Raw genomic sequence first — 13,107 nt, 5'->3', positions numbered from 1 at the left:
TCACTCAAAGAGGCAAAACAGACTTATTTTTTCGTTGCGCTATTAAACAAAGAGAAGTATGGAACACGATGTTGTTATTGTGTTTGACTCTACTGTAATTGATTGGTTTGAGGGAAAAGAGTGAAGTCTTACCAAGAGAGCTGCACAGATGGGGCCGTGGATGATGTAGAGTAGCGATGTTTTGGAGCTGATCCAACAGCTACAGAGAAGAGAGGATGCCAGAGAAATGTTTACCCAACAGTGTTATTGCATCACATGACCGCCGACCCACGATGCAGATCAATGGGTTTTACGAGAAATTAATTAGCATCAACAGCTCAGCGGGGGGATTGATTAAAGAAGCCATCAGCAAGGTTGAATGCTTTGTTGAACTCTGCCAGGTGCGGATAAACATCAAATAATCATTTTAATTATTATTATTATTATTCTGAAATTAAGCTGCGTTAATCTTCTGCATTTCACATTTGAGACTTCTAACCGGTTTCTATGATTTTTCAGGAGCAGAATTAGAAACAGTTTATTTAAATTTAGTACGTGGCATTTGCTCCATCCTGTTGCCTTCGGGTCAAATCTGACAGATTTACTACTTTCATCAATCATAACTATTGTGTTTTAGATTTGATTGCATTAAGGCTTTATGATATCCTTCACAGTAGACATTTGAACATATCAAATGGCTGACCACCACTTTCATTGAATTTCGGATGATGACTAGATGTGCCCCCCCTCCCTTATGTGCCCAATCCCCCCATGTGAATCACACCTGGCACACACAATACATGTTCAGTGTCTATTGTTTGTATATGTAATGCAGTTTTTCATGTATACCAGTAGTCTGATACAATATTTACAGTTTGAAAGGGTGTTAAATGAAATGTGGTGATGATTCATGGTTTTTGTTAAGCCCTGAGCCTGTTTTTCAGGTCTCAGGCTCGAAAATGACATTCCCAGAACAAATGACCATATCTTCCCTTCTAATAGGGTTACATTAATAATCCTTTTTCTCAAAGCAAGGTTACATCTGTGAGTTGGATGTAGAAGTGTCAGAATCAATATAGATGTTTTCATTTGAAAGTAAATTGAGATTGAACACAGTATAAACATGTAAATTATAGTGTGTGTGTCCAAAAACAAATGATTACTTATAGTGAAAACCGCCCTTGAATGATGGGATGGTAGATTAAAAGCTTTAGGAATCCAAACTACAACATATACCCTGTACCAAGATTGATGCAACACAAGTGAAATTTGACCTTTTTAAGAGAGATTTAGCAAAAAAACAAACACGTCCGGGGTCATTTGGGTGGATTTTCCATATCTCTGGCCCCCCTTGGTCGATGTTGATGATTGACATCTCTTTTTAACCTCTAGAGCCAATGGAATTGAAGGGAACTCCCACATACGTTACAAAATAAGGAGTGAGCGTGACACATAGCCAAAACCGGAAGCTGCGATAACTCTGGTGGCTACCATTAGCAGCTAACTTTTACTCTCCGATTTTTACATAAAAATGGAATTATGGATTATAAATATTTTTTTCAAAGTGACAGACACATGCAATTTACCTATGGATTAACCCTCAGCCGCGTTTTTTCTCGTTTTAATGCTATTGAACGATGTCCCGTTTTTGCTCCATAATGCTACGTGTTTTGATGTCTGTTTGCTTCCCCTGTCGCGAGTTCTGATCGCTCAGTGATGATACTATACCTATATAATCTGTGGAGTGTCAGCTTTAAATCGGATATCTTGTATGTGCAGTTACGATAAGTAATAAGGGTATCTTTATCTTGAGTTCTGTGCCAAAGTGCGTCATTTAGATGCTTCTTTTAGAAGACTTGTGTTTTGTTTTGGTAAAAATGGTTTGTATCATCAGTTAGCTGAGATTCTTCCCGTTAATCTGGTATAACACATTAATACGTTTTTAAATATTAAGATGCCCTGAGACACAGTGTCGTGAAAAAAAAAAGGGCTTAACAGGTTAATGTAATAGCAGTTAAAACAGGACCGGTCAAATTTAACCGAGAACACCAAAGTAAGGGGGGGGAAACGAAGACAATAGGAGGGTTAAGAATTAAATAGATAATAACGTTTAAAATGTAAAAATAGAACGAGTATGTTTACAAACATACGAAATTAAAGTAATAATGTACAATAACGATATAAAATAACATACAGATAGGTTTATAAACACTAAGTTCAAATAAAATGTGCAATAAAAGATAGATAACAAATGATTAACACATATTTATAAAAAACAAGAAGTTAAAGAAAAAATGTGCACATTGTACTACAATATGCAACATGTTAATTAAACATTTTAAAATAATTATTGTGGCATTCATTTAGTTTATTTTTACTTTATTATTATAATCTGTTATAGTACAAATTATCAATCATGTACTTGGATGCTTACTTGTCGTTGTAGTAGTAACTCCGAGCAACGGCATGTATGGTAGCTGGAATAAGAGGAAAACCTGCAAAATAAAACATTTTAAGTGAATTAGAGTTGCAGTTAAGGCTAATAGACCTTGCAATAACACTTAAGTGTATCATTCTGGACTGAGACAACTTGTTATACTAATCATGTACTTAAAATGTCCTTCAAACCATAAGTAGGTAAACAAAACCTTATTTCTGTGTTCTATCAAACCGGAATAGGAGACTGACTCCAACATAACCCAATAAAAAGCAGACTCTTTCCCCCAGCAGAGTGAGTGCATATCAATGACACAACTCATTATGCTGACTTACCCCAGCCCAGGAGATAATACCACATGAGGTGCTGCTTCTCTGCGAACACTGCCACCACGATGAGAGTGTGCAGGTAAATCCCCTCACACAGCATCCAGAAGTAATTGCAGGCAAACAGGTACAGATGAATGAACAGGGACACTTTACAGCTCGTCTGAGGAGGAAAATCACACACATAATTAATGTGAGAGCGGCCGTTTAACTCGGCTACCGTTTTTTCCCTGAGAAGTAAAACCTTTGAAACAAACAAGCCTGAGGGTATGAAAAAAATATTTCTTAACTTTTTTATTTGGCAAAATTACAACATTTTCAACTTTTCAACATTCCTTGAACAGAAAAGGGGAACAAAATGCATGCTTAAAACAGGGATATTTTAATTCATTCACTTTATTCTATATGTCTTATTTAATATTCTGCCAGAAATCAACACTTCACACTAAAAAGATACTGTAAAAAACATTAAATTCTGCATTTTTTTAAGACAATTGGGTAGCTTTGATTGATTTGACTCATACGAATAGTCACGTGTCAAAGAAATCTCATAATTATTTGACATAAGGACAGGACATAAGTGGTTTTAAGTAGTACAAGTATTAAAAGTCAATATGTTTAGCATGTGGAGTAATATATAATTAATAATTGTGGGCACACAACATGTTCTATATGGATTCCACTTAACCATATTTGTTTAAAATAAATGATCAAAGAAGTTTGCGTATTTTTGTTTAACTGTAGAGAATGCTTTTTCTTGTTTCTCTATTTCTAGCCATGGTTGTGCTGTCTTTATTAAGGTGTATTGAAGTGAAGAATGAGGCCACAGTGAGAACAATCTGACGGGAAGAAAAAAAAAAAATATCCTGAAACTGCTGGGGGCTCGGATATGAAATGAATAACTGAATCTCCTGACGCTATAATAAATTTATGTTTAAATACTGAAACAATGGTCACAAAAAGGAACAGCTCAAACCAAATGGGTACAAATCTTAGATGTAAAAAAAAGTAGATGATTTATAATGTAAAATATGAACTTACTGGATTCCTCTGCACCAGCTCCTGGTTGTTTGCCACTCCTGTCAACCAAATCATGGTGATGACAGAGTTCAGAACAAAAGAGAAGAAGAGGTTTTTGTGAAGCGTGATCCTTTGGCAACTCAAACTCCTGCAAGAAGAGAAAGGAGACATTACATCATGGAGCCATAAAGTCATGCACTCAGTAGGACATATCCAGGGTTGGGAGGGTTACTTTGTAAATGTAATCAGTTACTGATTACTGATTACATGGCTCTGAAAGTAATCCGAATACAGTTACGTGTCTTAAAAAACGTAATCAGATTACTTTTGGATTACTTTCTTTTTCCATCACAGATGGGTATGTTTTGGTGAACAGGAGACACAAAAAGCAAAAGGAAACTGAACGTGTTTTTACTGTTTTAATGGCGTATCAAGAGCACAACTGAAACATCACATCTGAAACGATGTAACAACATAATACACTTGTTGGGGATGCAGCTTGTGAGGAGTGAGGGACACGGCTTAGAACGGGCGTGTCGCCTTCTGTCCTGCCAGCGTTGGCATGAATTAAAATGTCGAACTCGGACTTCATTTTAAGGACATTTCGGCCAGGGGTGTAGAGCTATATTTGTTCAAGCACCGGATTGGCAAAACCGGAGAGTGTGCACCAGTCTGCCTTGATCTATGAATTCATGTCCGTGACTCTCACAGTATCTGCTGCCCACAGCTGTTTTATAGAAGGAACACCTCCTTCACTTCATGAAATCTCTGCAGCGCCAGGAGGCAGCGGGAGGGTTAACTCCGCCTCTGAGAAGACGAGCGTGCTGCGCAGTGCCTTTCACGCACCGCCTTCACTGTGTATACCTTCAGAAATAATCATTAGTAAGGCTAAAGAGCGACCGCAGGCTGATGTGTTTTAACCACACACACCTATACACACACACACGCGATTTAAACGCAGACTGTTGTTCCTCCATGTTTCGTTGTTATTGTTTCACTGAGCGAGCGGACCTGCGATTTTTTTTCAAACGCTTTTTTGGTCCATCTGCGGCGGTAATAGGTTTTGTGGACTGTGATGAATATTACATGTTGAGAGGAAATCTTTCCACCAATAATTCCAATAAGTAATCCAAAATGTATTCACTTCATGTTTACGAAAGTAACTGTAATCAGATTACTCGTTTTTCAAATGTAACGCGAGCTGAATACAGTTACTTGATTTTTGTATTCTGATTACGTAACGCCGTTACATGTATTCCGTTACAACCCAACCCTGGACATATCTGCGTACAAAGCATGGTAGGAATAGATTTGGTGACTCACTTGAAATGGAAGAATATCCCCAGGGAGACGAAGAGCGAGGTCAGGGACAGGCCATGTCCTATGAGAGCCAAGTAGAAGAGATTCATGGCCGTCTGGAAGGAAAAAAGAGACATGGATTAGATTATCTGCTAATGACTAATCATGTTGTGAGGCAATATTAATATGCTGTTGAAGAGAACCCATATCCTTTACTCCGACAGTAAACCCCTAATGTATGGAGGGATGACCATGAAATAATGTTGAAGTGTGAATTAAGTTTATTAAATGTCAAAGAGATAAACTGCTATATTGTGTCGCCAGAGAATGAAGTAACAATGATTAATGTATTGTGCAGTCCCATTGAGCAACAGTTCCCATTAATCCTCACTTTGGTCCATACTGAGGCACAATATATACGTCAATGGCCAGATTTCCATTTGCTGTGAATAATCATAAACTCCAGATGATTAATTGGGACGTTTTAACCCCCTGACCTTTCTTCTATCAGTGCCTTTAGCCCAAACGTTCCATCGAGGCACTACTCATGTACAAATGAGTCGATTGCCATTACAATTTCCATGGGACCCAGAGGCTTCCCCAGAGGATACATTTTTTCAATTTTCTTTAATGCCTTCAAATTACACACGATTTGTTTCCTCCCTCGGGACAAACTGCACATTTTAAGCTTCAATACATCATTATTTTATTACATTTCACTCAAACAAATATCGGAGGCAGCAGCAGCAGCAGTCTGTAGGGACTTGGCTTGGGAATCAAAGGGTCGCAGGTTCAAGTCCCGATAGGACAAAAAGTACACATGTCGTGCTGCAAGTTTATCTCCTGAGCATTGCCAAGGTTCCCTATTATACTGTTTTTCATCAATATATTATAGTTCTGACATATATACAAAACATGTCTCTGAAGTGTTCGGCTCCAAATACCAAACAGATCATTGCAACATCCCATAATCCCCTCTGTTTCAAAAGGGCTGATTCTCTGGCTGCATCTCACTTCTCTTAAATGCAATCCTTGCGTCCTTCACTTGCATCTTTTCCTTGCATCTTAGTCCCTCCCACCAGGGAAGCATTTTAAGAGCAATGGAACGTCCTTTCCTCCGGAGCGTCACGTGAAGCGACCTCTGTTTGTGATGACGCCGCACAGCTGATTGTCTGACAGCAGCTCTGTCCCCGTTTTTTTCACAAACACCCTCTCTGTTAGTACACTGTACATTTACTGACATAAACATTTGTATCATCTGTTGTAGGCCCAAATAAATACAATAAAATAAGAACTAATTCTCAATAAAGATAAACACCATTCTTAAAATGTATAAACGAACAATAGTTTGATTAATATTGATTAGAGTGCACAACAGAAATAAAATAATTGAGTCTAGAGTCTGAGTGCCAAGGAGCTCATGTTATGTCTGTCATTAATGTTACATCACCCATTATAACAATTTCCTTTCCTTTTTTCTCTTCTCTTAAAGGTGGGGTAATTCACTTCAGAAACACTTTTTGTTATATTCCATGGAATGTTCTTAACATCCCGATAGCAATGAATATCTTAAGTGCTTTGACTATACATAAAAAAAGTCATCTGTGGAAGCCGTGGTACTGTAAAAAGCACGACCAATCATCTGAGCCGGCCCGGCTAAAATAACTGGATGGCCTACCTGCCTGTCAGCATTCCATCTGTGCACAAACTTATCTCGTGCCCTCATTGGTCATGTGCGCGTTTGTGCGTGTTGGAGGAGGGGCTCTGTGAGGAAGTCTGAAGGAAGGGGCAGATTCGTTCCGGTTGTGTATTTTCAAAGTACGAGCTGGTTTCCCCATTCTTACCTACCCCACCTTTTAACTGAATAGTCCTGTCTTTAAGTATAATACAATGTAAAGTCCTTTTCCTGCACCATTTGAAGGCTTACAAAACAGGCATTTTTACTGTATGTGTTTGGAGAAATAACACAATCAATAGCCAATAATTGTACTATATAACTAGGTTATATGCCTTTTTTTGCAATATTTATTAAAATATCAGTTTACGTTCTATTTCAACAATTTTGTTTGATTTTGCTCCTGGATCATCGCGGATACTGTGTGCTGGTCTGGGAAAATGGCTCATATCGGGATTCTGCTGTGCCTGTTAACTGTTTTGGACTATGAGAAGATCTCTAGTCATTCTGAGAAGTCTACTGGATTCAGGTCTGTTCTGCCACCCGCAGTGATGTGTTGCTCAAACAATTACCGGTTGCCTTGTCACAGACAATCTGCTCGACAAAATGTGTTTGTCTTTTTTGTTTTCCTCCGATGATGGTTCTTCCGGACTGCTTCTTAAGCTCTAATCACACTCTCGCAGACTTTTCCGGTGTTTCTAAATGAGATGACAATGTATGTGTGTCACTTAAGAGGAAAAGATGCCCGTTTTTTTTTTGTTATTACTGTCAGGAAATGTACAACCTAACCCTGGTCCGCCCAGTAGTAGTAGTCGGATCGCTACTCCTGCTGATTTTAAAGCTAGGTCTGGGTTGGGTTTCATCCACTTGAATGTGCGCAGTCTGTTAGGTAAACTAGATTGTCTCCGCATTTGGGCGAGCTCGACTGACGCTGACGTCATTGTTTTATCAGAAACATGGCTAAACAAATCTATTTTGGCCTCTGACATTGCCTTAAATGGTTTTAATGTGTATCGTACCGACCGGCCTAATAAAGGTGGTGGCGTTGCCATTTATGTTAAGAATAAGTTCAATGTAACCACATTAGTTTCCAAATCGATCAGTAAGCAATTCGAATTTTTAGCCTTAAATATAGAAGTGGAAAAGGGTCAACAGGTCATGGTGGTGGGCTGTTACAGACCCCCCTCAGCTGGCAAGGACTCCTTGTCTTCGCTAGCAAATCTTTTATCGCAGCTAGACTACAAGGAAATAGTGCTACTTGGAGATTTTAACTGGGACTGGTTAACTGCAGTGTCAGAGGATTTAAAAAACCTTTGTATCTCTTTAAATGTTACTCAGATTGTGGACAGTCCTACTCGCCCTAACATTAAGTCCCCTAATAAATCCTCCCTAATTGATCTCATTTTAACTAATGTTCCCTATAAATATTCATCTGTGGGAGTATTTGCAAATGATCTGAGTGACCACTGTGCTGTGGCCACAATTAGGGACACTAAGGTCCAAAAGGTTAAACCTCGCATTATCATCAAGAGAGACAAAAAACATTTTGTGGAGCAGGGTTTTGTGCATGATCTGTTTGGGTTTGATTGGGGAAAAATCGATCTGTGTGCTGATGTAGAAACCGCATGGTCTTATTTTTATCTTGGTTTTATGGAGATCATTGATAGACATGCACCCCTGCGTACATTTAGAGTAAAGGGACGAGACAATCCTTGGTTTTCTGCTAATCTGTCCAGTCTCCTTCATGAGAGAAACAAGGCCTGGGCAAAGGCTAGGAAATCAGGCTCAGAGGTAGAATGGCTGCGTTTTAGGCAGCTAAGGAATAGCTTCACATCGCAAATCAAAAGTGCTAAATCAAAGTACTATCTGTCAGTAACCACAAAGAATCTAAATAATCCTGGACAATTTTGGAAAGCCATTAAATCGTTGATCCACCGGCGATATCCGTAATGAACTACCTCCGTGCATTACCACAGCATCTGGCTCTATATCGGACAGGGCTACTATGCTCAATTGCTTTAATGAGCATTTTGTGTCCTGTGGTTCTCTATTTGATTATGTCACTAACTCTGCTTCTGTGAACACAACAGTATGTGACTCTGAAAAATGTGTGTTGGAAAACCCTTTTAGTTTTACCCCTTTTACTGTTGATGTTGTTTGTGAAGCTTTATCTAAGCTAGATCCTAGGAAACCGGCCGGCCCGGACAACGTAGAACCTTTCTTTTTAAAGATAGCTGCAGATTTTATTGCTCCACCTCTCACTACTCTTTTTAACCTCTCCCTCAGCACTAACACAATTCCAAAATTGTGGAAGTCAGCGTATGTCCTGCCTTTGCTAAAAGGAGGGGAGGCCACTGTTACGTACTCCCCCCCTTTTGTTGTCCTCTTTGCTCTCTCTGCTGTGCAGGTACACCTGGCTCCGCCTTCCCCAGGTGTTCCCAGTTGTCACTCAGCCGAGCTTGGCGCAGGTGTTCCCAGTTGCCAATCAGCCGAGAATAAAAGAGGAGAAGGAGGAGGCCGATCACTACTCCGGATGTCTCTGCTGTGTTTCCTGGAGAACATGTTAGTTAGGTTTTCGCGGCTTTATTTCTCCCGTGTGATTTTGGGTAGCGGAGGAAGGCTCTGGATCCTACTGCCTCACGAGCCACTACTATTGAGTAGGGAGGCGGGTCGTAACATATGGGGGCTCGTCCAAAGGCTGTCTCGGGCAGGTGCCGGTGTGGTGAGTAGTATTACTTTCTAAAAGGCCCTTGACAGCATTTTGTGGTTTGTTTGGCTGTATAGCGTAGAGTGGCAGTGATGGATTTCGACTTGGAGGGGTTTGTTGGTGATCCGACTCGGGGGAAGTTGGATGCATGTAGCAAACAGCAGCTTGGTCTGATCGCAGGCAAACTTGACGTTGTAGTCAATAAACAGAACAAGAAACAAATCATTAAGGGACAGCTGTTGGCTGCGCTTATAGAGCAGGAGGTATTGCCAGAGGAGGAAGCAGACGTTCCCATGGACGACGGGACAGGGGTCTCTCAGAAAGTGAGCGAACTTCAACTTCAGCTAGAGCTGCGCAAGCTGATGGTTAGAGAGAAGGAGAGTGATAACAGACTGAGAGAGAAGGAGATCGCCTGTAATCTCGAATTGAGGAAGTATGAGGCGGAGTTACGTTTGAGGGAGCTGGAGTTGACATCTCACCAGACTCAGCAGTTGGGGCCTGCGCAACCTCATGATTTTGACGTAGGCAAGTATACTCGGTTTATCCCAGTGTTTAACCAAAAAGACGTTGATAGCTATTTTGTCCTGTTTGAGCGTGTAGCAACAACGTTTAAATGGCCTGGGAACATGTGGACCGTTATGCTGCAGTGCGTTCTCGCGGGTAAAGCGCAGGAGGTGTATACTGCGTTATCTGAGGAGGTTAGCCGGGATTATGAACAGGTGAAAGCTGCAATTCTGTGCGCTTATGAGCTGGTGCCTGAGGCATACCGTCAAAAGTTTCGTGGTTTGAAAAGACAAGATTGTCAAGCGTATGTGGAATTCGCCCGTGAGAAAGAGGTTCTGTTTGGGCGATGGTGCTCATCGACGGGGACAAAGTCTCTAGAGGACCTAAAAACATTAGTGCTCATGGAAGAATTTAAAAACTGTTTGCCTTACACAGTAGCCACATACCTCAATGAGCAAAAACCGGTGAAACTGTTTGATGCTGCGGTTTTGGCTGACGAATATGCGCTTACTCACAAGACTGTCTACAGTGAGAGGACTGGGGCACAGGCCGGGTTTGTGGACAATAATATCAGAGAAACCCCAGTCTTCACTAAAGTGCCATGGCAGTCCAGCAGGCCAAGAGTTGCTGAGGAAAAACCGGGAGAGGTGAATTGGGGATCTACGGATAGGCCAGTGTGTCATTACTGCAAGAAAAGAGGTCATATTGTTGCGAATTGCTATGTTTTGCGGGATGAAAATAAGCATGTAAAGACGGTCGCTTTGGTGAGTACTTCAAAGCCAGGGTCTCTCAAATCAGAACTGGACGTTTTTGCTCCGTTTCTCATGAAGGGAATGGTGTCTTTACCAGGGAAGAACAACAGGGTTCCAGTGACCATTTTGAGGGATACAGCAGCTTCGCAATCCTTTATGATGAGGGGTGTGTTGCCGCTCTCTAAGGAGTCTGCTGTGGGTTCGGGTGTTCTTGTGAGGGGGTTTGGTATGCAGTGTGTGGGTTCGCCATTGCATAATATTCATCTTGAGTCAGATCTGGTCACCGGTCCGGTAACTGTCGGGGTTCGGCCATGTTTTCCCATTGAAGGGGTTGATTTGGTCTTGGGGAATGATTTAGCCAGTGGCAGAGTGCTCGTTAAACCGGGGGTGAATACGGTTGCAGTCACTCGCGCAAAGAGTGGAGTTGACGTTAGTGATGGTGATCTGTCTGACAGTTTTACGGTTACGGAGTTGGACGGACCGATCAGGGACCCGCCATTATGTCGTGAGGGTGGGACAACGGGTACGATAAGCCCCGGGGCTGTTCGTAAATCTGTCGCTGCTGGTGTGGTGGCGCGGTCCAGTGCTGAAAGTGACCTCCCTGTCACCTCGGAGGCCCCGATCGCTGCGGAGACTGATCAGCTCCAGATGTACTGGAGCTGATCGTGAGGTGGAGCGCTCTGTGTCGTACCGCTCCGGGAGATTTAATCGACACCAGCGGGTGTATTCCACCATCGAAAAGGAGGCACTGGCTATGGTATGGTAGTATTGTGTGTTGTTAACCTGTCGGGTGTGTGGAATGAGTGGTGGTGAGCACGTCTGTCAACTAAGGTTGATTGTTGTGATTGTTTTGTTTTTTAAAAAAAAGAAAAAAATCACTAACTCATGGTGGGGTGTTACGTACTCCCCCCCCTTTTGTTGTCCTCTTTGCTCTCTCTGCTGTGCAGGTACACCTGGCTCCGCCTTCCTCAGGTGTTCCCAGTTGCCACTCAGCCGAGCTTGGCGCAGGTGTTCCCAGTTGCCAATCAGCCCACGCATAAAAGAGGAGACTGAAGGAGAAGGAGGAGGCCGATCACTACTCCGGATGTCTCTGCTGTGTCAGAGCTCGTTTGCCTTTTTGTTGTGTTTCCTGGAGGACGTGTTAGTGTTAGGTTTTCGCGGCTTTATTTCTCCCGTTAGGTTATGTGTGATTTTGGGTAGCGGAGGAAGGCTCTGGATCCTACGGCCCGTGGTGTGGTTGGCCAAAGTCCCCTCCGTCTTTTTCTTTGTTTACCTGTCCTCCAGTGTATGTTTTTATGATTGTGGCAATAAATGTATGATCACCGTTTAGTGCCTATGTGTTGTGTACTTTTGTTTTATGTTGCGGACTGCCTCACGAGCCACTACTATTGAGTAGGGAGGCGGGTCGTAACAATCACCTTATTAAATAACTATAGGCCAATCTCTAAGTTGTCAGTTCTGGCTAAGGTTCTTGAACGCTTAGTGAGTGAACGGGTAAAGTTGTTTTTATGTACAAATGACATCCTGTCTAAACATCAGTCAGGCTTCAGAAAGCAACACAGCACCATCACTGCCACAATGAAAGTGGTGAATGATGTGGCGAGTATTTTAGATAATAAGCAGAGTTGTGCAGCTCTATTTATTGACCTTTCAAAAGCGTTTGACACCGTCGATCATCACATCTTAAAGCAGAGGCTAGCCAGTATAGGCATGTCCAGCCATGCAGTGGGGTGGTTTGTAAACTACCTCTCTGAAAGGTCCCAATGTGTTCACTTTGATGGGCTGTCTTCTGAGTGGTTAAACATTGCTAATGGTGTTCCTCAAGGTTCTGTTTTAGGTCCACTTTTATTCTCCATCAACAGTTTAGGTGAAAATGTGGATGAAGCTACTTTACATTTTTATGCGGATGATACCGTGATGTATTGTGCAGGTCCCTCCATTAAGGAGGCTGGTGTTAAATTACAGGCTGTTTTTAACATTATTCAGACTCAGCTCTCTGAACTAAAGCTTCTTTTAAATGTTGAGAAAACCAAGGTAATGCTCTTTTCTAAAGCTAAAAAGACACCAGAGCCTGTTTTAGATATTGTAACTACGCAAGGAATAAAACTTGAAGTGGTTACCTGTTACAAATACCTTGGTATCTGGCTTGATGATTGTCTCACTTTTAAACTTCATGTCAATAATCTGCTTAAAAAGCTGAGGGTTAGGCTAGGTTTTTTCTACAGGAACAAGTCCTGTTTCTCGCTTGAGGCCAGGAAAAGGCTAGTCACTGTGACCTTTTTACCTGTGCTGGACTATGGTGATTTGATGTATATGAATGCACCTGCCCATTGCCTGGTCAAGTTAGATGCTGCGTATCACAGTGCACAAACTGTAAAGCATTAACCCATCACTGTACCCTGTATGCA

General features: G+C 41.6%; 1 protein-coding gene across 1 annotated transcript in view; it reads right to left on the bottom strand.

The window, feature by feature from the left end:
• Nucleotides 1–13,107, bottom strand: part of calcrla (calcitonin receptor-like a) — a 51,494-nt gene that overhangs the window by 6,923 nt on the left and 31,464 nt on the right. Inside the window, exons 6-10 of the mRNA XM_034109715.2 lie at nt 5,086–5,177; nt 3,784–3,910; nt 2,752–2,905; nt 2,414–2,474; nt 133–199 (exon numbers count right to left, since the gene is read on the bottom strand). Of these exons, the coding sequence (XP_033965606.1) occupies nt 133–199; nt 2,414–2,474; nt 2,752–2,905; nt 3,784–3,910; nt 5,086–5,177 (501 nt within the window). The remainder of the gene's footprint in view (nt 1–132; nt 200–2,413; nt 2,475–2,751; nt 2,906–3,783; nt 3,911–5,085; nt 5,178–13,107) is intronic.

This window comes from Pseudochaenichthys georgianus, chromosome 21, assembly GCF_902827115.2.
Source record: "Pseudochaenichthys georgianus chromosome 21, fPseGeo1.2, whole genome shotgun sequence".
Taxonomy (NCBI): Eukaryota; Metazoa; Chordata; class Actinopteri; order Perciformes; family Channichthyidae; genus Pseudochaenichthys; species Pseudochaenichthys georgianus.
This window is presented reverse-complemented; position numbering and strand designations above follow the sequence as displayed.